Source organism: Condylura cristata, unplaced genomic scaffold (genome assembly GCF_000260355.1).
Source record: "Condylura cristata isolate star-nosed mole 26May11 unplaced genomic scaffold, ConCri1.0 scaffold00004, whole genome shotgun sequence".
Taxonomy (NCBI): Eukaryota; Metazoa; Chordata; class Mammalia; order Eulipotyphla; family Talpidae; genus Condylura; species Condylura cristata.
This window is the reverse complement of record NW_004567105.1, coordinates 42434931-42458721: the sequence shown is the minus strand read 5'-3', so window position 1 is coordinate 42458721 and position 23791 is coordinate 42434931. Positions and strand designations below refer to the sequence as shown.

Genomic DNA, 23791 nt, shown 5'->3' with positions numbered 1-23791 from the left:
ATGGGAAACCCAAGGGGATTGCAAATGAGATAGAAAAATGCACAAAAATATGTAAAAATAAACTATTATAACAAAGAAAAGTTTTTTTAAAAATTCATATACCATGTAATTCACCCATTTAAATTGTGCAATTGAATGTTTTTCAACATATTAGAAGGTCTGTGAAAACATCGTACTTGTGCATAAAACCAACATAGTTTTAGAGCTTTTTCATCCCCCCTGCAGAGAACCCCTGTACTCATTAGTAATCTCCTCATCCCTCTGCCTTCAGCCCTAGGCATCATAAACGTAGTTTATGTACATAGATTTGGCTGTTCTGAACATTTCATATAAATGAAATCATAACATTGTTTTTGTGAACGACCTTACCTATTTCATTCCTTTTTATTGTCTAATATTATTGTTTATTATATGACTGTAACACATCATATAGATTCATATATACCCATACTTAACAGACATTTGAGTTGTTTCGGATTTATTTTTTGATTTAAAGATTTATGTATGTACAAGAACTAGGGTACAGGCCAGAGGTGCAGGGATGGGGGACAGTGAGAGGATTCACCATAGACTGAAATACACTGCTGAGGGGAGCAGGGTGAGTCAGGAGAGGTCTGCTGTGTCATGTGGATCACCTCTCTGGCTTAGATTTGAACTCGTGCTGCAGCGGCTGTGGATAGCTTCATAGTGCTGCGCTTTAACCTGTTCAGACACCAGGGAGGGCCCCTGTTTCCACTTTATAGCTGGTGTAAATATGCTGCTGTGAACTTTTATGTACATATTTTTGTGTGGACATGTTTTTATTTCTAATGGCTTTGTAACTGGGGTAAGATTGCTAAGTTGTGTGGCCCTCTGTTTAACTTTTTTTCCTAACAAAAGTACAAATTCATTTTTACTTACTAGCTTTTCAATAAATTTCGATCCCTGAGAGGCACAGCATTACAGAGTCTGTCCTGTGACCTTAGCAGGAAACTTGCTTTGGAATTTGGCTCAAATCATGCCAGTTTCCATGGATATGCATTACCTTTCCCCAAGTTATTCTAGTTTTATTAATTGTGTTGTCTTCTTTGTATGTATAAATATATCTCTTCCCTAGATAGAATTCAGTTTCATTTCAAGCATAAATATCTTCAGTTTTAAGAAGAGCCATATATTCTCTCTGGTTTCAAAGATCCTTCTTATAGCCAGCAAAAATGAACTTGGACCTTAACCTTCCAGCCATTATTTCAGAAGCCTATTCCCAGTAGGACTCCACAGACTCTAAGATCTATGTTTAACTTTTTGAGGAATTGCCAGACTGTTCCTAAGTGGCTGTACAAGCTTATTATATTCCAACCAGAATTGTATGAGGGTTTCTTCATGTTTTCACCAACATTTGTTACCTTCTTTTGGATTGTATCTAGTCAAGTGGGCATGAAGTGGTATCTTAAGAGTTTTTGTTGGCATTTTTAAAAAACATGCTATTGGTCATTTGTATATATTTGACAAAATATCTTTCCTTATCTTTTGCCTATTTTTTGATTGAGTTATTTTTCTCTTAGTTGTTGAGTTATAAGAGCTCTTGTATGTTCTGTATAAAAGTCCCTTATCAATTGGAGGACTTGCAGATATTTCCTTTGTTTTTCTCTTTTTCTTGCTGGTGTCCTTTGAAGCACAAAAGTTTTTATTTTGATGAAGTCCAATTTTTTTCTTGCTTGTATGTTTGGTGTCCTAAGAATCCACTACCTGAGTTAATGATTTACTCAATTAAAACTTGGAAGTACAAAACTTGTAAGCATTCAGTCTTACATTTAGGTTGTCAGTCCATTTTGGATTAATTTCATAGAAGTGTGAGGTAATTTCATTCTTTTACATATGGAACTCCCGTTGCCCCATTACCGGGCTACTTTTTCACTATTTAAGGTTTTTTGACTCCTTGTCAAATAGAAGTTTTCTTCTTAACCAGAAATCAGAACTAACTACCCAAATCTGAAATGTAAACTTAGTGTCTGTCCTGTGGTTCTTTCAAATCATGAACAGAGAACAGCTGTTCAGGCCATGCAGGGTGGAGGCTGGGGCATGTTGAACCTTCTGTTGAAGGACAACTTTTTTGATGAGTCATCTTAAGGGAAGTTTGAAAATTGCTGACCTATCTTGGTAGGAGTACTGGGCAGCACTAAATTATATGTCAAATTTAATGACTGTAGGTAGCTAGATAACATGATTTACTTGTAGCATAATTTCCAAAGTTGGGAAGACAACTTTGAAAAAACAGATAAAATGAGCAGTTTTGTGACTTTCAGTGTAGCTTCTGTTGATTGGGTTTGTTAAATAACAAAATCCAATGGAGTTAATTTTTAAAATCTATTTGGCTTTATTAAATAATTCATAAATAAAACAGCATCCCATCTAGCATGTAGGAAAGTGCTCTAAAATGCTGTACAATGTGAAAGATTTTCATATAGGCAGAAAGAGGGCAAGAGAAGGGGGAGGGAATTATTTCAGGCTTAGGTGACCTGCCATGGGAAATGAAAAAGGTCTTGTGACAGATTATCTCATCTTCTTTGGGTAATGGAAAAAATTACTTCAGTGGTGCTGACCAGGAAATTCCATACTGGCCAGTTAAGACTACATTCTTGGAGGAGGTTGAAGCTGCAGTTAGGTTAGGTATTAAGTGTTGGTAGGTTTAGCATAGCAACTCCAATTTGGGACTTGTTTTCCTTTTAAAAGGTTATTGTAGCAGCTGATTAATAACAGACAATTTAATGGAATTAATAATAATTTATTATAGGAGAAAAACCTCACTCAAGAATTGATAGAATGTTTCATCTTACATAGATAATAATGACTGGGGGAGGGGGAGAGATGAATATTTCCTTTGAAACTGGATAATGTTAGAAATTAACACTGAAAGCAGCAACTGAAATTTACAGTAGTAGTTATTTTTGTCCTCAACCTCTTTGACTTTGCCTTAAATTTATTAGTGGGGAAAATTGGAGTGTAGTTGAATATAGTAATAGATTATTTTTAATACAAAAAAATACAAGGATTAATTAAGATTGTATTCTTTAACTGTATGCAGAAGGTACTTTGTGTTCATTTTTAAGGTGCAGTTGTTTGTCCGTTAGCTTGTTTTTATAGCATCTCTTCTGCTTTTCCCTTTGCTGCCTGTCTTTCCCAGCAGCAGAGCGGGCAATACCCTCCGGCCTTTCCTTTGTGTCTTTGTACTCATTCTGATTTTGTTTGGCAAGAGGAAAGGGGTCTTATAAAAAGGTATAGAGGGTATTATATGCACTGTTTTTGGTTAATTCACAGCTTCAGGTAGGTGTGGAGGTAAAGGTAGTTCCACCTTCACAAATAGGGCACTTGCTTTGAGGCAAACTCATGAGTAAGCATGTCTTAGAACATAAAACACGCTATCCTGGGTAGAAGGCTGCTATGAGCCCTAAGGGTCCCTTAGGACCCCTTTTCTGTGACATAAAAGTCCTCTGAAACAACTGGGATTTTGGGGGGACAGGGGGTAGAACTGGGATGTAAGCCAGAGGTGTGGGAGTGAGAGGATTCACCAGAGGCAGAGTGGGAAGCAGAGCAGGTGGTTTTAGTGAAATATACTACTGAGTGGAGAAACAGGCGAGACAGGAGAGGTCTGCTGCGCCTTGTGGGTCAGCTCCCCCGCCAGAGATTGAACTCAGGCCACAGTGGTGATAGCACTGAGATTTAACCCCTAGGCCACTAGGGAGGCCCACAGCTGGGATTCTTTAAGGAAAAGAACCTGTAATATCTTTGTCCTCTCCTGACAGCCCAAGGACATGCTGGATTCTTGGAAGTTTTTGGAATTTAAGATCCTCTGCAAACATTTAAATTCTTTCATTTCTGACTGGCACATCGCTTTCTTTTATAAAAGGTCCTTTTGATAGCCATAGATTATATTTCATGAATTCAAGATCATCAAGTATAAGCTCCACTCAAAACAGAAGTAAATAGAGCCCAACCCCCTCCCTCCTTCCTCTTCTTCCTGTACCCTCCCCCACTCCTTCTCCTCCTTAGTCCAGTCTGTCTGTCCCTCTTGCCCTGACCTTTCCCTCCCTATCCAACCTCAGATGCTGTTGCCCAAGAGCCAGGCAGCTCCTGGTAGGTAAAACAGGAACTTTGTTGTCAGAAAGACTTCTCAGATCCTGGCTGTGCTATTAATGGCCCTGTGACCATGAAACACTTAAAACTGAAACAGAAGGGCCGTCTGTGGAACAAAAGAACCTCTTCCTGCTAGGGAATTTGTGGAGCTCATAAAAAGTCTTAACAAGTTGCTGACAGTAGAGCTATACAGAGCAAATAACCCCCCCCCCCCATGATTGCTATATGCACATTCCTTTTTAAGCTCTTTAAAACCTCCTCTGGCTCCATAGTGTAGTGTTTATGAAAGGGGCCACACTCCATATGTGGTGAGCAGGGCCCTTCCTCTTCCTGTCTAGTACCAAATGTTTCTTGTTCTTCCCACGTGTTTCTTCACACTTTTCCACCTATCTTTTCTCCTCCTGATTCTTGTATTCTTTATGCCTTCTCTAACCTCTCCCCATCACCACTGAACCCTTCCTGTCTTCAAAGAACCAATCTGAAAGCCTCCCTTCCCAAAACTTTGCTTGGCTTTCAACTCCCTCTCACCTGAAAGGACTGAGTCCAGAATACTTTGCGTACATCACGCGCTCAGGGATTTCTGGATCGGTTAGGAAATATCTTTCTCATTTGCAGTTAATTCTAGTCCTTATTATCCTTGTTTTATACTGTATAAACTATAAACACCTATCCGATAATGTCATATTTTATCCTTCAAACTATATTTCACTTAAACCATGCTTTCTTTAGCAGCACTGTCCTGCTTCCCTAAGTAATGGTGAACCGGCTTGGGTTGACTTGCCTCCATTCTTCATGTCCTCTGTCTTATCTCCTAAAATGCTTTAACGTTTAACTTTATTTTATTTTTTTAAGATTGATTTATTTATTTATGTATACAGAACTGGGGTAGAGGCCAGAGGTGCAGGGGCGGCGAGAGGATTCACCAGAGACAGAGCTGGGGAAGGAACTCACACTGAAGTGGCTGCGCTAGCGTGCAGTGCTGATCCTAATCCATTGCACCACCAGGGAGGGCCCGTAATTTTAACTTTAAATGCTTTAACTTTTCTTTCTTTTTTTGTACAGGCTGTTGTGAGAAACTTCAGAACTCCAGTATGTTTCACTTAAGGACTTGTGCTGTTAAGTTGAGGCCGTTGACGGCTTCCCAGACTGTTAAGACATTTTCGCAAAACAGACCAGCAGCAGCTAGGACGTTTCGGCAGATTCGGTGCTATTCTGCCCCCGTTGCTGCAGAGCCCTTCCTCAGTGGAACTAGTTCAAACTATGTGGAGGAAATGTACTATGCCTGGTTGGAAAACCCAAAAAGTGTACACAAGGTAAGGCTTGGAGGAGTGGGCATCTTCACGTGTTCATCTTTGGTGTAGTGGCCCACTGTGGGCTGATGGTCGCAGGTAAGTGCGTCCCAGGCTTCCTGACAAGCCTTGTGGAAGGCAGAGCAGCGACTGGGAGCCCCGACCAACTCGAGTCCTATGTGGTAGCCCCACCTCAACCATCAGCCAGACCCAACAGGAGCCGCCTTCCTCAGAGGGGTCTTCCCCTCTTGCTTGATGTGCAGCACACTTGAGACCTTCGTTCCTGCACCAACTGCGTGATGAACCCCGTTAGGATATGAAAATACACTCGCACCACTGCCAGGAGCTCTCCAAACCTGCTGCTGATGGAGATGTTGAAGAAAGAAAACGCATGGAAAGAGTGACCCAGGCACGCCCCTCCATCCCACTACCCCAAGAACACCTTAAAATCATCTCATGTAATTTTGTATAAATGAACTTTTAAAGCATTACACTCATGTTTTTCTTCTGTATTTGAACGTAAATTCTGCAAAGGCTTCTTTCTGATTTCACTGTGTTACCTAAAAGGTGCTTCCTTCTTAGAACTTCTCTGTGCTCTTGTTTGCCATCGGGTATGCCTAATGGCAGTATTTCTTCATGGCATTTATCCAGTGAATATTTGTGGATTTGATAACCAGTGTTGATTTTCAGGTCAGACAGCTGCCCCAGTGCAGGTGTTAAAAGCTGGATACACCTAAGTTACTCAGCCTCGCTTTTAGGGCTGTGGGTAATTTAATGGAAATCTCAGTCGTACAGAATGTTCAGTGCCTGGCACAGAGGGGGACTCAGCAGAGTTTGTTTATCATCACTGTTGATTTGGCTTCCTTATTCAGGAATTGTAGGGTCTTACCATCAAAAGGCAGTTAGCTTCCCTTGGGACCTTGTGAATAAATTCTACCCTAAAGTGTCAGTAACATTTTAAACTGGAAACTTCTGTGGCTGCAGGAACTACCAGCCCTTTTTCTTCAGGAATACCACCTCTTGGTCTGAACCTCATTAATAAAGAGTAATGGAGGACATCTAGCTGATCCTCTCCTATTTTCATGGCAACCTGGATGTCACTTCTCTCCCTAAGCAGGCTGAGAACTGATTTCCCTTTGAGGAGACCTTGGCTCTCTCTCCCTGGTCTCTAACAAGTGGGTTAGGTTATCGCTAGAATTAACCTCACCTCAAAGGCAGATTGTTGTCTTCTTCCTGCCTGTCCCTTTGTACAAAATTTCCCTAGCATAAGCATAATCTTTTTGTGGAACCAATGAAATCTTAAGTTACATTTGATTTTAGAGAAAGAAATTTTTCATAAGGTAGCAGGGATCTGCATGGATTGTCATGGGAGAAGCATGCTGACTTTGTGGCTACAGAGCTCTGAAAAGTGGAACTGAAACCCTTCTGGTTGCCACTACGGAAGTTTTATGAAGTTTTTTTTAATGGGGCATGATAGCAGTGATGCATAAATGATGATAATTTTCATTGAAAAGTTTTTTCCCAACTCCTAGATTTATTACTGCTGTTATTAGTCTTAGTATTTGTATTAACAATATTGTTTTTGTCTTTTTCTAAATTGTCTTTATCTTTTTTTTAAAGATTTGTTTATTTATGTATACAGAATTGGGGGTACAAGCGAGAGGTGCAGGGGCGGTGAAAGGATTCACCAGAGACAGAGTGGGGAGCAGAACAGGCAGATTGACTGAATGAAATACACTGCTGAGGGGAGCAGTAGGTGACACGAGAGAGGTCTGCTGCACCATGTGGGTCACCTCCGGGGGGCTGGAGATAGAACTTGCACTGAAGTGGCTGCGGCTTGCTTGTAGTGCTGCATCCTAACCCATTGCACCGCCAGGGAGGGCACAAACCTTTATCTTTTAAAGCTATCTTAGGGTCATAGTAAAAGAAGGCGGCATAGAGATTTCCCGATATACCCCTTGACTTCCCCTGTGCACAGCCTCCAGACTATCAACATCCCCACTGAAGAGTATATTTTTTACAAATGCTAAACCCACGGCGATAATATGGAAAGGGAAAAACCTTAGTTTTTTCCATTCTCTGTCTAGGGAAAATTTCAGTTCCTCCCTACTGTAGGTTTCTTCCTGTGTATCTGCTTTTACAAAAAAAAAAACATTTCATTTCTGGCACTGAGGTCACCAAATGTGTGGTTTTTCCTTATTCCAAGCAGTTCTCTGCTATACCAGCTGCGTAGTCTACAATTTAACTTAATTCTGATACTACTTACCCAGAGACAGGTGCCACAGGTTAAGAAGTCAGTTCCATAAGACTCTTTCCCACACACATTTTGCATGCCAGCCATAAACCCAGACTATGACGTGTGCATTTCTCTCCAACCAGACAGTTTGGAGGTTCCCTCACCCCCTCCTCGAGTTCAGTTAATTTTTGAGAGCTCACAGAACTCAGGGAAACAGTTACATTTACTGGTTCATAAAATGATATGATAACAGGTACAGATGAACATCTAACTGGGAGAGATGCGTAGGACAAGGTATGGAAGGGGGCTCCGAACTATCATAGGGTTTCCAGGCGTGTCAGCACCTTCACGTGTTCATCAGTTCAGAAGCTAAAATCCGTAGTTTTGGAAATTGTGGACACTTCATCACATATGATCCAATCACTAGCTTCCATCTCCCTTCTCAAAAGAATGGGAAGAGGAAGAACAAAGCTGAAAAATCCAAGCTTTATTACTGACTCAAGTCTTTCTGGTGACCACCCCCCACTCAGGAGCCAAGGCACCTCATTAGAACGAAAACATTGCTATCACCCAGAATTTTCAGGGGTCTCAGCAGTCCTGTGTCAGGAACCCGGGCAGTCTTTTATGTGTATTTCTTCTTATAACTTACAAAATCACTCATTTATATTATTGTCTCCCAAAGGCCATGGTTTGTACAACTGAGGTTTGTTCAGTCTTGTGCATTCTAAGGTTTTGGACAAATCTATTTGTGTCTACCATTATACATTATGCAGAGTGTTTTCACTGACTTAAAAAAAATACCTATCCTAGAAAAGTATTTTTACTGAATTGAATTAAGGAAGGTAAAACATAATGAATGGGAGGCACTTGGGGATTCTCTGGCTGGAAAAGGGGGGTGTCACTGTCCCTGTACTCCCTGTTTTGTTTTGTTTTTAACTTTTTATTATGATGCTTTCAAACTTGGGAAAATGATTAAGAACGCTCCATGAAGCAATCCATTGCCATGTTTACAGTTCTCTACAGTTTGCCAGTCTTTAAAACTCAATTCTTTTCCCTGCTCGCCTTTCTGTTTGTTGGTTTGTTTTAGGCATGGACCACTGGAGTATTTTAAAGCAAATCCCAGACCTGAGTCATTTCTGCCCTAAATGTATTGTGTGGCTCTGATAACAAAGAAATGCTTTCTTAACCGCACCCAACAGAAGTTAAGATCAATCTCCAATATAATCTTTTTTAAAATGTTTCATTTTATATGATCTTATTCTCAGTGTGTGTTCAGATATGTGTTATTATCTTAAAGCTGCCCTTTTATATTGATTTTATAGTTTACAGCTGGTTATATCCAAATTCTTAAGAAAATTTTTATCCTGAACTGTTTGTGAAAATTATGTTTCAGCATTACGTTTTTGTTGTAATTTAAGTGATTCAAAGCTGTACGCACCTGGTGCTCCTGTGCCTCCCCGTCACCACTGGTTGTCTCTTTGTCACCATTTCTCTAGACTGGCCTCAGTCAAGTGTGTCATTGGACCCTATAGGAGCCTTCAAACAAGACCTGTTGAGTCAGCAGGAGAAGCCTCACTTAGGGTCTCAGCCACTTGGGGCAAGTCACAGCTGGATTGTCCTCGTTAATGCTTAAGACAGCAGGACAGTGAGAATTAACAAGTTCTCATTAGCCCTGTTTGTGCAGGTTAGGCAGGTGCCTCATACAGGTGTGGAGTGGTGTCAGCTCTGCCTTCAAGGACCAGCAGGTGACCCCGCACTAGAACTCTAAAAGTGTCCTTTGTTCTCTGCTTTTCATTGCCACCTTTGTCCCACAGTCATTGGACTTTCACCGCCATCTCAGTGCCTCAGTGTTTTCAGCTCCTGCTTCAAACCTGGTTTGTGACCTCTGCCTCCTTCCTGGAACCTGTCTCCCGATTCTGGTTACCGAGTGTCCATTTGTTCCTCTGCTTTCCTTGGCCAGTTTGCACATGTAACAATAGTTTTCTGGTTTATTGTGACTCTTAAGGAAGCTCTGTGTGTGCATTCAAGGTTTTTTTTTGTTTGTTTTTTTCTTAAAGATTTATTTATGCATACAAGAACTGGGGTACAGGCCAGAGGTGTGGGGAGCTGAGAGGATTTACCAGAGACAGCGGGGAACAGAATAGGCAGACTGACTGAAATATACTGCTGAGGGAAGCAGCCAGCAGAACAACAGAGGTCTGCCACATCATGTAGGTCACCTCCCTGGCTGGGGATCGAACCCATGCTGTAGCAGCTGCAGATAGCTTCATAGTGCTGTGCTTTAACCCGTTGTACCACTAGGGAGGGCCCCATTCAAGGTTTAGATTCAAAACCACCTCTTTGGTTTGACCACACTGCTTTTCTTACCTAAACAGTTGTACTTCTTTCTTACATGCAAGCTCATGACACAATCCTGTTATTTCCTCTGCGTGAAACAGATAAATGGAAGAAAAACAGTTACACATCATCCCCAGTGTTAGGTGACATGTACCTTTCCACTCTGCAACTTGAGACTGCCTTGGGAGGAACCATGATTACCCCCAGTTTTGCCCAGTCTCAGGGAGTGGGAGGGACATAATAGATTTAAGGTTCTTGGTACACTTAATGGGATATTACTGGTCAAGCTGTTCAACAGCATTTTGAAATTGCCCTTCAGTGATACTCAGCTTCCTCCATCAGAAGTAAAATGATGACTTTCGTGTTAAATTAGCTAAACAGTTGCCAGATTTTCCCTAACTTCAGTACTGTATTTTACTGTCAAGGGGTTTGCATTTATATAGTTCAGTTAGGAAGGTAGAGTAACACCTTTGAAATACGTAAGCACTGTGAAGCAGCACCATCACTTTATTTGTGTAGCAGTTGGCAGCTCAGAGGTTTTGTTGGGGGTCCCTGTTGAGCGACTGCCAGGTGTGCTGCATGTTGACCCCCTTGAGCTCACGACCCCCTTGAGCTCACGGCCGGCCTTTGGGAGATTGGGTGAGCTAACAGTTGCCATATAGAAGCTGATCAGCCTCTGAGGGAATTGCCAGTTGTACTGAACTTTGGTGATAAGAAAGGGGTCCAACCCTGGGAAGGGGTTTGTGCTCAGGAAAGCACAGGTGAAGGCAGACAGAGGCCTCAGGAGAGAGTATGAAGGGAACAGGGAGCACATTAAGAGGGCAGGGGGCTTAGTGCAGCAGCCGCAAGCAAATGAAGATCAAACAGGGGCTTCGATGTAAATGGAAGGGCTCTGAGATCAAGCAGAGTGGTGTTTATTTTGTGAAATGACTATGCCGTGTTCTCAACAGTTAGGAGAGGAGAGTCTGATGGTGTTAGGCTGACAGGGCTCCTGACGCTGATGAAGAACTATCTGAAACTGCCATGAGAGGAGAGGTGGATTAGAGTCAAGGGTTGCTGTATATAGGGAGCATGATTTTTTAATGCTCAATCATCTGTACTATATTTTAAGCAAAAGTAAGTTTTTTTCTTAAGATTTTTTAATTTACGTATACAGAACTGGGGTATAGGCCAGAGGTGTGGGGGGCAGTGAGAGGATTCACCAGAGACAGAGTGGGGAGCAGAATAGAAAGAGTGACCCAAGTACACTGCTGAGGGGTGCAGTGGTCAGGTCAGGAGAGGTCTGCCGTGCCATTTGGGTCACCTCCTTGGCTGGCCAGGGATTGAACTCTTACTGAAGCAGCTGTGGTTGCGGATAGCTTTGCAATGCTGTGCTTTAACCTGTTGCACCACCAGGGAAGGCACCAAAAGTAAGTTTTTTAATGTCAGTGACTAGAGGAATGGGAGAAGCATCAAAAAATAATCAACATGAAGGTGGATATTAGGAGTGAAAAAGGAATGGGTTGTTTTCTAGATGGTGGGCAGTTTCTGAGTGAAGTACAGCAGGCTCTAACCGAGAGAAAGTAAGGGGCAGAGTTTGTCAATGGAGAGGTGTTCTGGCCTTTCCTGGAAAGTGCCATACATGACCAAAAGCATCATTTTCAGCCCAACTTGCATCCCTGCCCTTTGCCTGCTTTTCTGGAGGAAGCCTGAAGGTGTTTGGTGCTCTTGACTCTGCTGTCTGTGTGTGGATTTCTAGCTTAAGTTTCGGGGTTAGGAGAGAGTCTGAGTTCCATAAATTTGTATAGTTACCCCAAAAGTGGGCACGTCGAAACACTGGTGCATTCTTTTGATTCTGACTCCTGCAGCTGAGGCTCTGCTGGGCCTGAGAATGGCCAAGGCTGGGTGCTGGCTGTTCTCTGGCCCCAGCCCATTAGTTAGGGAAGTGGAGCAACCCCTCACAAGGCTGCAGGGTAACCCCAGGAGAAAAGGTGTGGACCATGGATGCCTAGGCCAAAAGGTGCACACCTTGTTACATATCCTTAGCCAAAAGCTGCCTTTCTTGTTCTATATCCTTTCTCAAAGCAGCCTCAGACCAGCCCCCAGGGGTTTGTCTTAAAAAGTAGTTGCCTCCGTGTAGGTAGTCAAGTGGGGATGGGAGGGTGTGTGGCCGTTGCGTCCACCTGGTCTGATGGGCTGTGCCCCTTAGACCTTTAGTCTAGGACTCTGTCCTAGGGAGGGTCAGCTGTCCACTATCAACAGGCTTCATAGGGCAGAGCTGAGGCAACTTTTCTTTGTTTATCTGGGGTGGGGTGTGTATTCACATTTTATTTACACACCCAAAAAGAGAAAACCAGAGAGGCTGTTGGCCACATTCTCTCATCTGTGCGATACTGTGCTGTAAAAACAATAGCAGTGCTCTCACCAAGCATAAATTCATTTGGGTTCATAACAGAGGAATACCCAAGTGGAATCCCTAATTTTAACTTTCCAATAAAAAGGTTGACTCCATTGCTAGTTCTAGCCCTATGGGAGATGGTGGGACTGGGTCTGGGCACAGCACTGCCTCAGGTAGGGGAGTCAGAAGTCCAAGCAGAAGGCATCCCATGGTGCTCTTTGAGACTGCTTCGCCTTCAAGTAGGAATCTTTTGCTGAAGGTTCTGTTGGAATGGTAAACCCACTATAGGCCTCCCATGCCTGTTAGGATATTCAGGACAGTCATGCGGGGTGTGACATGCATATGTCCTAATGCATATGTTTATAATGCATTATAATTGTGGGATTGCCCAGTGCAGCCTATGTAGGGCACAGATGGGACATGAATCCACACTGTAGCTGACAGGTATGCATAAACAGTAATCTGGGGTGTGTAGGACGCCATAAAATCTGCCAGCACACTTTTTAAGGGAAGAACCCCTGTGCAGGGTGACTGAGGGATATGCTACCCCAAAGCAGAAGTGGCTTCCTTCAAAGCACCAGGGCACTTGGGGATCTGCTAACCACCGCCCCTCCCACACATACACACACACACTTCACTCGTTAAAATAAACTGGCTAATACCAGTTAACATAAAACTTATTTCAGGATGGCCATGCATCATTTGTGCTTGATCACTTGTGAATTTCATGTTTGTGGTAGTAACAGAATGAATAATGTGATTACCTGTGACAAGCTGTGTTCTGATATGCAACCCAGCCGTCTTTAGTTTATTAATCATGTGATGGCCTTTGAGCATGGGGTTTGGACCTGTTGAAGAGAAATCAGAGGCTGCCCCACCTGCTTCATCAGTAGTTTATTTCAGGGTGCATATTGTGGGTGAGTGGGTGGGATTGTTCCACAGCTAAAGGGAAGATAGTAGGGTGGCATTTGAAGGGAGCCTTGAACAAGAATAGATGGTTGGGTCAACATGGTCAGAGTCATAGCATTTGGCAACTAGAATAAGAATTAGTAACCCCTGGGTTATACTTTCATCATCAGCTTCTTAAACAGTTATACCTAAAGTTGCTTTTTAAGGTATAAAAGGCAACACAAATACAATGATTTCTTCAATAACCTACTATATAATAAATAGACCGTACTCCCTGCCTTTTTTTTATACAAAAGAAATCAGGCTGAAGTAACTTCCCTAAACCCTTGCCAGTCTGTCACAGGCAGAATTGGGCAGGCCCACCTGCTGTGATGAAGCTGATGCAGTTTGATCTCACGCTGCACAGGCCCATGCATCCAGTACACTCTGGGGGGCTTTAAGATAGGAAAGGGCTTGAGTTGTGTGTTTGCCCACCACTCTGAAGTTGCCCTCCACAGATAGTCTCTGCTGTGACCTTCGTAACCAGGAATGTGATTCTCCTGATAAATAATCGGCTGACAATAAGTAGGGCAAAGTCGGCTTGCCTCACTGAGCTGCTCACGCCCATGTGTGAAGAGGCCGTTTCCTGGAAATTGGCAATCCCACACTGCAAGGTCAGCAGCTGTTCTGATAAGGTGGAGCTTCTGGACTCTGGACTAGACGGCAGCTTAGCACCACAGTGACGTCCCGCCTCTGTAACCACCTGTCAGTGTGCTTGACACTGAACCTAGCACTGGACCTGGCGTATTGCTCTGTGACGTGACGTCACACAGGCCATTGCCCTGTGAAGGAGTCTGAATTTGACTCAGCAGGTATGTTGAGTAACACTACATGTACAAAGCACTGATTGCTTCCCAAGGACATTGTAGAGGACAGGGAGGGCATGTTTGCCACCTTTATGAAGTGTTGCCTCTAATTGTGGAGGAAAGCTCTGACAATTCAAGGAAAGTCAGTCCTAGCTACTTAGAAGGCAGGGAGTTGATGGGGGCTGGAGAGCATAAGAGTGAAAACAAATCTTGTTGCAATCAGATGTTGCAATTTCTTTCTTTTGTGTTTTGGTTTAAGTAAGCACAACACCAACAGGTGCTGGTGGGGAGTTGCCCTCCTCCCCTACATCACCCTCCTCCCCTACATCACCCTCCTCCCCTACATCACCCTCCTCCCCATTAGCCTAGCAGGCCAGCTCAAGTCTTGCTCCCTGGCACATACCACCATCCCTGCCCACCTGCCCAATTTTCTCTCTCCTTGAGGTATTCATTGGTGAAGGGGCTCCCCTGGCCGGTTACTGATTGGCCACTTTAGCCTTGTGCTGACCTATCCCTGCAGCAAGATTGCAGACACTTCATTCTGGCAGCAGGTAAACAAAAAAGTAGTCAGAGCCTCAGGTTGAAATGTGTACAGGGCCTTGTATACATTATCAAAAGAAGAAAACCTCAAAAGGGCAAACATTAAAGATAACATGTGCCAGCATGTGAAAAGAGAACATGGAGGGTGAGGACAGCGCAGGGGGCTTTGAGATGTTGGGGCTAGGCAGGGAGTAGCAGCAAGGGAGATGGCTTCTTGGGGAAGCCACCCATTGGAGAGCTAGACGCTCACCAGGCCACATCACATGGGACCTGAGTGAGGAAAGCTGTAGCTTGAAACTCACCCAAGTGTGACAGTCTTGCCACCCGTGGTGGCAGGGGTCTTACTGCTATTGGAGTGGGCTCCTATTCTGAAGGCTGGACAGGGTTCACCTGAATGCCAGTGCCCACTTTTGTCTAAGACATGGGGGGGGGGTGCAGGGACTGACTAAACTTCAGGAAAGGGAAGTGGTGATTTGTATGTTATTGGCGGGGGCTGGGGTGGGGTATCACAGGAGAGGTGAATCACAGGAAAGGTGAATCACAGGAAAGGGAGTAGGTGCATTCTGGCAGTCTTCCAGATTGTTCCCAGGTATCTGTAATACAGTATAAACCAGTTTTTCTGACCGCCCCCAGAAAGCAGGATTTTGTGCAGTTGTCCTTAGCCAATTGAAAGTCACCTGGAGTTTTATCCTGGTTAAGATAGAAGGTCAAGACTGGTGGTTGCCCTCTTTCGCCCATGCCAGTAACAGGGGGCCCTGCAGCCTTTTGCTCCCAACTTGTGCCTTTAGGAATGTCTCTTATCAAACCCCAGCTTCTGGGCTTCGGCCTAGAAATTCCTTTCATTTTACTGCCCCATGCTTTGACAAAGGTCAGCCAGAATCAGAGATGTGTTTGTATAATATTGCCTGCTCTTACTCACCTAACCTTCCTCTTATTTAATCTGATCAGTCCCCCTGCTTGTGACTGCTGTCTCCATCCTGCCTGCTTGAACCTCTCCCCAGCAGGATATAGTTGGCATGCCAAGTGCTCAGAGTATTTGTACCTCTGTCGCTGCCAGTACTGTTCTTGTTACTATTTTTACTGCTAGTCAAAGTTGATTTTGCCAAGAAAGAACTTTTGATTTTTGCAATATGGATTTTCAGATCCATAAGCAGCTGGTTCCCATCAGAATGGAATGCGGGTGTGCAGCCCGGAGCCCTTCTAGCCAAGGTCTTGCTGTTGGGCATGTGCCCCTGCTCCCGGACATCTTTGTGTGTTCTGTGAGAAAGAAGACATGCTGTCGGTGTTAGAACTGAAGGAAGTTTGGGTCTGTGCGCTGCTTTTAGCAGCTTTTTGGTTTCAGGGTCCTACCCTTTAATCTTGTCACAGCCCCACGATATGTGTCCAGAGCAGGACTTGATACGGACACAGGTGAAGGTAGGGACATCAGCACTGGGGCAGGTTTGGATAAAATGAAACTTGGGGAGGCTTTAATTGGCAAGAGCATCTTGCTGTTGTTCTTGCTATGCTAGGCGTGGTGACTCCTGCTGCACCTGCTGCTGCACTAAAGGGGCTTCTTCACGGTTAGGCCCTCTTCATGCAGGGGCTAGATCGAGATCGCAGAGGGTCCGATGCTAGAGCCATTTTCATTACAAGGGAGCCCCATGTTGTGTGGGTGTTTGGGAGTATCTGGTGTGTCAGTTCTTTACATCTTTGTAAAGAACCAGGTGAATTAATTAGTCTAAAACGCCCTCTCCTTTCCTCATGAGAATAATGCCATAGCTTCCATGGTGGAAATGCTGACTTTTCACCTGTTAGAGAAGGGTTCGATGTCCGTGGAAGACAATTAAGAGGATGGCCTTGGGGATTCCCTGGGCTGGATTATAAAGGAAGGCTCAGCTATCAAGCAACATGATAAAAGATGCTTTACAGTCTGGTTTATGACCAGTGTCAGAAGAGAACTCCAAATCTCTCTCCTGCCATCAGCTGACACACTGAAAATTAACCAGAAAGGTAAAATCTTGAATAGATTTAGTAGAACATTTAAAAATTGTTACTAAGGCATAATTAACGTGAAATACAAACTTTTTTAATCATTTAGTCATGAACTTGTATTAATATAATCATCCACTTAATAGCCTTATTTTTTTTTTTTAAGATTTATTTATTTGTACATACAGAACTGGGGTACAGGCCAGCGGCTCAGGGGCGGTGAGAGGCTTCACGAGAGACAGAGTGGGGAGCAGAACAGGCAGATTTATGAAGTACACTGCTGAGGGGAGCAGCGGGCGGGTCAGGAGAGGTCTGCCACGCCATGTGGTCACCTCCGGGGCAGGCGGGAATCGAACTCATGCGGAAGTGGCTTTAGCTTCTCAGTGCAGTGCTTTAACCCGCTGCGCCACCAAGGAGGGCCCCTTAATAGCCTTATTTTTAAAACTTAACTTTATAAATATAAAAGGAATATGTTCCTATTGTAGAAAGATTTACATATTCTACAAAGCCCCCACTTTCATGAGAGTTTGGTCTGCTCTGTGAGAGACAGTTGTGCCAGGCCCCTGCACTTGGGAGTTTTCTAGTTTGCACTTGGCAGCACCTTGCAACAGTGTTCCAGGAGCTTCACCAGTCAGGTACTTCCACGCCCTGCACAGCACTTTGAAAGAACCTGTCTGGAAAACCATAAGTCATTCTCCTGTTTTCTGTGAAGCATGGACAGATTGTTAGTTTTCCCCTCAAGTCCCAGAGAAGGAACACATTTGTCTAGCAATTTGAAAATACTTACTGAAAGGTGAACCCAGAAGTCCAGTGAAATTCTCTCCAGACTTTTCAAGAAGCTCAATCAGTGTCTTGTCAAGTGGAAGATCTTAGAAACTAAGAAATGCTTACCAGAGATGTTTTCATGGTTCTGAACTTTCTGGGATTAACTATTTGGGGTTCCCTTCTACCCCCAAAGAATTTTGACTTAGCTTCTCTTAACCTCTGAAATACTTGTTTTTTAAACTCACATCTTGTAGGAGATGAATAAACTTAAAAGTTTACTATATCCATACAATTTATAATTGAATCATTCAAGCAATGAAATAACAAAACAAACAAACAAAACAAAAAAAAAACCAGGGACAGTAATTAACATTAGCGCAAAGGAATTTGAAACAGAGTAATAATACCTGACTCTTAAAAAGTTCTCCCTGCCCACTGGGTTGTGTTCTGAATGCCTTTAGCTATATGATTGAGTCATTACAAAAATATAATACAGATTGTTGTCTCCTGTGCTGATAATAGCATGTTCAAGGACAGCACTGTGTGGCCTTGAGCCTTGCTGGAAGGGCAGCCACAGAGCATGTGTCAATGTGTCATGGACTTGGGGTTTAGAGGGCTTTTTCTGGGGTATTAATGAAAGCAAGGGCCTAAACTCTGAGAGTGTTCATTTTACAGGTGAAAAAAACTGAGCCCAGAAGTTAGGTAATTCACTAGGATCAGAGTATCTCTGATCCCACACCCTGAACACTTAGCTCCCAAGTGACCCTTCCTGAAGTACAGGCAAGACTGTTTCAAGTCAGTGAGAGGATGCTTCAGGCTTCACAGATAATAAACCCAGGGCCTTCTACTCAGAGGCCACAGTCAGTCTTTTTTCCTAGAGCAAGAGCGTGAACAACTGCCCCTGGGCCCTCAAAAACTACGCGGGCTTCTGGGGTTATGAGAGGGACTGAGTCTGCTTAGTACCCCTCAAGTGGTTGCATCAGGATGTGAGGAAGTGGCACTGCTATGGATTTTACAGACAGCCTTGCAGGGAGCTGGCTGGGAAATGTAGGGCGGAAAGGCCTCTGACACCTGCCTCCCGTGCTGTTAACAGCATGTTCAAGGGCAGCACTCTGTGACCTTCCTTGAGCTTTGGGGGTTTTGATGGAAGGGCAGTCATAGAGTATGTATCATGGACTTGGGGGTTAGAGGGCTTATTCTGGGGGATTAATGAAAGCGAAAGCCTAACTTCTGAGAGAGAGACACCCTTTGAGGGTAGGTAGGGAAGTGGACTGTCCAGAGCAGGAGAAAAGCTTACTCAACTGGCGTATTGGTAGATAATAACCAAAATGTGATTTGCCTGCCAACAGAAGTTCTCTTTTTGCCTAAAGATGAATCCTGGACCTTAGATGAGCAGTGGAATAGCTCATGTGTTCCTTCTCTGTCTTCAGTCATGGGACATTTTCTTCCGAAACACCAATGCTGGAGCACCCCCGGGCACCGCCTACCAGAGCCCACTCCCTTTGAGCCCGCGTTCCCTGTCTGCTGTAGCCGGAGCACAGACACTGGTGCATGCCCAGCCCAACGTGGATAAGCTGGTGGAGGATCACCTGGCAGTGCAGTCTCTCATCAGGGCCTACCAGGTAAGGCAGCTGCTACAGCCCTCCCAAGTAAATTCTGTCATTTAACTTTTATCCCCAACAAAAATAGCTGCTCCCACTCTGAGCAATCTCTGCATGATGTAAATAACTTCTTATTTTTTTCCATAAGTTGGCAAGAAAGATTTGTGAACAGGAAAACCCAGTCATGGCCTGGGCAAGGAGGGAGGGTGAGCAGTGACTGATAGCAGCATGCTCCTCCAGAAGTCCATGTCCTCTTCTCACTAACACCCAAATACTATGAAAGAAATAAGCTGGTAGTGTTTGGGACAAAACCAGAATCTCTGTAAACAAGGAGCAGCAGGTGAGAGGAAGCCAAGTCTGAAGAAATAGCAAGAGGCAGGGGAGATCCCTCCAAACGCAGATAGTTTGGGAGTGACCCGCCCCACCAGAGGAGGGTTAGGCAGAATGTTATTTGGGTTCATTGATGTTGTCAGGGGATTGTTTTCGTTCTAACCACTGTGCCCCAACCTACTCAGCAGCCACACACCCCTCACCCTCGCCCACTAGTTCCTCACCTTCCCTTGTTCCTTAGGAACATTTCTTTGTTTCAAGCTGAGTAGACCTCACACTAGAGTGAGAATCCCCAGCACATCCCATTTCCATTAATCCAGGAAAAATGTGTAACAATCTCAAGCAATGACTCCATGAGACAGCTGCATTTATCATAACCTGAGTTGATTCTTTTTTTGTTGTTTAATAAAAGTGCATTTATCCACGGTAATGCTTTTAAAACAAGCTATCAAAAAAGCAAGAATTCTTTGTTATTTGGGTTCATTGGTGTTCTCGGGGGAAGGGCCAGCCAAGTGTAATTTTTACCCTCCTCTCCCCCCTGCTTAACGATTTGCTTGTTATTGCTTCCAGGTCAGGGGTCACCACATTGCAAAACTTGATCCTCTCGGAATTAGTTGTGTAAATTTTGATGATGCTCCAGTAACTGTTTCTTCAAACGTGGGTGAGAATTAATCTGTAAATGATAATTTTAATGTAATTTTACTTTTTTTTACCCCTTCCCTCTTTTTTTTCTCCTGTCCTTTTGTGTGTGTCCTTCCCTCCCCACCGTTGGCCCGTTCGTAGATACGAGGGCACCATGTAGCACAGCTGGACCCCCTGGGAATTTTGGATGCCGATCTGGACTCCTCCGTGCCCGCTGACATTATCTCATCCACAGACAAACTTGGTGAGGGTCTGAGAGCAGTCGGCACTGCGCTGCTTGAGCTCCTCTGTGTCACAGCTTGTGATAGCCAGGATGTCCACAGATAGAAGGGAAAGACTCTTAAGTTTCCTTCGTTCTGATCACTTGAAATTTAGCGTGTTTTGGGCAAGTTATTTTTATCTCAGCTTTCAGCCAGATTGTATGAGTTCAATTGTCTTAAGTCTCAAAATTGGAAAGTAAAATTGGGGGCAGGAAAGGTTTGTGGCACAGGTTAAAAAGATACCCCAAGCGGGTCAGAAGATATTTCAGAGATTACCAGTTCTTTGGCTTCTGTTTCCAAATCTCAGTGCAGTGCTGCCTTCTGCCAGAGGAGGCCTTGCTCATCAGTGTTGTCACACTGTCTGCTCCGAACACAGTGTGTCTGCAGTGGACCAGGGTGAATTCCTGAGTAAGTTTTGCAGTTTGGGTGTCACAATTCTTAAATGCCAGTGATCACACTGAGGAAACTTCGGAAGGCGTCCCCACTGTGCGCAGGGAGGCTCAGGCAGCTGTTGTCACATCCACTGCCCCTCCTCTGCTGGCGCGATCACAGGGCCGTGGCTGGGCTCACACCTGCAGTTGCTTTCTCAAGTTGATCTGCTCTAAGTCACCGTGCTGCTAACCTGCGCTAAAGAAACGATGACATGACTAATTTTGAAATGGCCAGGTTTTTACAAGAAACACTATGCATGCTAATAAAACTGATTATTACCTACCTGCCTAACACTGCTCTGTGGGTGGGAGAATAATTAGCCTCCTCTGAATAATGGTCTGTTAACACTGTACAGTGCCCAATTGCCTGTATAGGCATAATCAAGAAACCCTCCTCAATGTGATTGAATAGGACCAGTTCAGGCTATAGACAGGGTTTGAGTCGAGTATTGCTGCTTTATTCAGTGCTGACCACTTGTGATCCCAAGAAGTGGGCTTCTCTTTGCAGATTCTCCAAAGACACTTGCAGGAATCCCCAAGGGCACCACTTAGCCCCTTGCACCATCTAGATGTAACATACCCTTCCTCACTTACTCTCCAGGCTTAGGGCCAGGCAGAGCTCCCTACTGAGAAGCCAGCAGATTGGGACTTTCTCCAAAGAACAGCCCCAACTGCTGAGCCAGTCAGGAGTTGGGCTGTAGAAGCCAGTGTATCATCCAAGAGAGGCATACAGGAGCTCAGGGTCTCCCCTGCCTGAAACTGCATCTCCTCAGCCCCCCAGCCAATAATATCCCAACTTAGCAATTTGGCAGGATCAAAACATGCTTTTCTCAACTCTCACTAGAACTACCTGGTGAACTTAATACTCTTTTCTTGTCCCACTTAAGACTAATCAGGTCAGCCGGAGACACAGAGCTAACAGGCAGATACTGAGGTTTCCTGAAAGTACCCCAGGCAACACCTACCCAGCTATTCCTTGAAGGGTGAGAAACCAGGCCTATCGACAGCACCTAGCTCCTGAATTTACAGCACTTGTCAGTGACAGATGTAGGATCTCTGCATTTCTACACCACGAGGGGCCTCACCTCAGGAATAGTGTCCCAGAATGCTGTGCTTGTGCAATATACGATTCCAGGCCCAGCAACAACACTGCACATGAAATGGCAGAGGACTCCAAGAATCAAGAGCCCACCATGCAGAGGCAGCCAGAGCCCCCTAAACTCATTGGAAGCAGAGGATTTTGCATCCTCTGACTAGAACCACCAAGAGAAAGTTAGTAACAGACCTTCTACTTATGTTTTCATCCTGAAAATTTGAAATAGTGTGATAAAAGTCAAATCATTTGTTTCTTTAGGCACAAAAAAAATGGAAATAGTGTGAGCTCATTATATATTTGAATCTAGGAAAGTTAGTCTTGAATTATCTCATTCTTGATCTGTGCAGGTATTCCAGGAACAATAGGTCCAGCTCAGCTGGCTCTGTAGACAGACACTGCAGTTCTAGACTATTTCTATGCCCCTTATTTCATTTGAACCTTACAGTTGGCTCCCCAGACTGGATTCCAGGCTCTGCCAAGTGCTGCCTTTCCACACCTTCATGTTTTTCTCCTCACCTATAAAGTTGTTTCAAAATTAAACACACTCCTGCAATAGTGCCTAGGGCTTACTAAGCTTCAACCAAATGTGAACTACTCTGTATTATTGATAATCTTTTTAGATAAGGAACTGCCAGACTTTCAGGTAATGTTTGAATTCAAAAACAGAGATTTAATCAGTAGCTGAGGTGGCATAAGAGTTGATAGTGATAAAGGGTGGGCTACCTGATTAGTATTTGTGATACAGAAACCTGCCTAAACAGTTGTATATCTGGGGTACATTCTTGCCCTGTGTGGTGTCCTGTGTCACACAGCATTCTTCCCCCAAGCACCCCCGAGCTTCCCTTCTCTCCTGCCTGTGGATACAGGCACCATTTCTCCATTCTCTTATGGGGGAAACAGATTCAGCACTGCACACTTGGAGGTTTGACAGCATATTCTGCTGTTTTTGAAAAACATGAGGACTATAAGGTGCTATAGGAAGACTTAACTGTCGGGGGGAGGCAGAAATCCCACCAACATAACAGGCAGGGGAGCCAGCACTGGTCTGTGTGCAAATAGGGCTCATAATTTTTTATGAAGTAGAGTTTGTGAAATAGTTTCTGCTGAGTTCTTGACCTTTGCTGGCCAGTTTTGTAAAGACTGGAAAATGCTGGCCTATGGCCTCTATTCAAGTATCCTCATATCTCAGCAATTCCGGACTGGTGGTGGAGCTAGTGAGATGAGCAGGCCAGCTCTTCCCTGCCGTGGCAGACATTCAGGAATTCCAGATGGTCCCAGAATGCTGGGTTAAAGTTAGAACAGTTTCTCAAGTAGGTGAGGGCTATGAGGGGACCAAGTTCCAAGTGGGCCTCAGAAACTCCTCTCAGTTTGTGCTGAATTATGCTGTCTGCTTCATGTTCTGAGGGAAATGGTTGAAAACTCGAACATGAACTGTCCACGCATCCATTCTACTTGTGTCCCTGATGCAGGTTGAGGAAGCTCTCCAGGCAGGACCAGGTTTCCTAGCAAGATTTTTCCTGATTGGTCCTGAGAAGGGTCAGGATGTGACTATTTACACAGTGGGTCCTGTGGGGTGTTTGTATCTTCATTAGAATCAAGTTGACTATGAGTTGAAACCAGTCTGTTGTCCTCTGCTGGCATCCCGCACTTATTTTGTGGTGGGAGGGCATGGAGGGGTTTAACAGTTTGTTTCTACCCTGAGCAGAGAGCTGACCTTGACTGGTTTGGGAACTTAGAGAAAATCCCCATCAACTCCTGCCTTCAGTTCCTCTTCTCTTTCAAATGTAATATTTATAGATTCCATTATTAAAATGCCATTGTGTATGTTTTGTGTATAAATTCTTTAGTATAACTTCTCACACTGATAAGATAATTTGAGATCATTTCATGTGAGACTGAAGAAGCACAATTAACTCAAAACATGAATTCTATCAATGACAAGGGAAGAAAACGTGAGATTGTTTTGTTTGCAAATTTCAGTCTTAGGAAATGAACTTGAGTTAGAATTTCAAATCAGTTCAGAAGCCCAAAATTATGAATTGATTGACTTAA

General features: G+C 44.0%; 1 protein-coding gene across 4 annotated transcripts in view; it reads left to right on the top strand.

Moving 5' to 3' along the window:
- OGDH (oxoglutarate (alpha-ketoglutarate) dehydrogenase (lipoamide)) overlaps positions 1 to 23791 on the top strand; it is a 77155-nt gene that overhangs the window by 11142 nt on the left and 42222 nt on the right. For 2 of the 4 annotated variants that reach the window (XM_004675963.2, XM_012720352.1), the window contains exons 2-4: positions 5173 to 5423; positions 18810 to 19001; positions 20094 to 20196. In XM_004675963.2, the coding sequence (XP_004676020.1) occupies positions 5202 to 5423; positions 18810 to 19001; positions 20094 to 20196 (517 nt within the window). In that variant the 5' untranslated portion in view covers positions 5173 to 5201. Of the gene's footprint in view, positions 1 to 5172; positions 5424 to 18809; positions 19002 to 19880; positions 19972 to 20093; positions 20197 to 23791 lie in introns of all 4 variants that reach the window. The other 2 variants (XM_004675964.2, XM_012720353.1) reach the window with 1 other exon arrangement.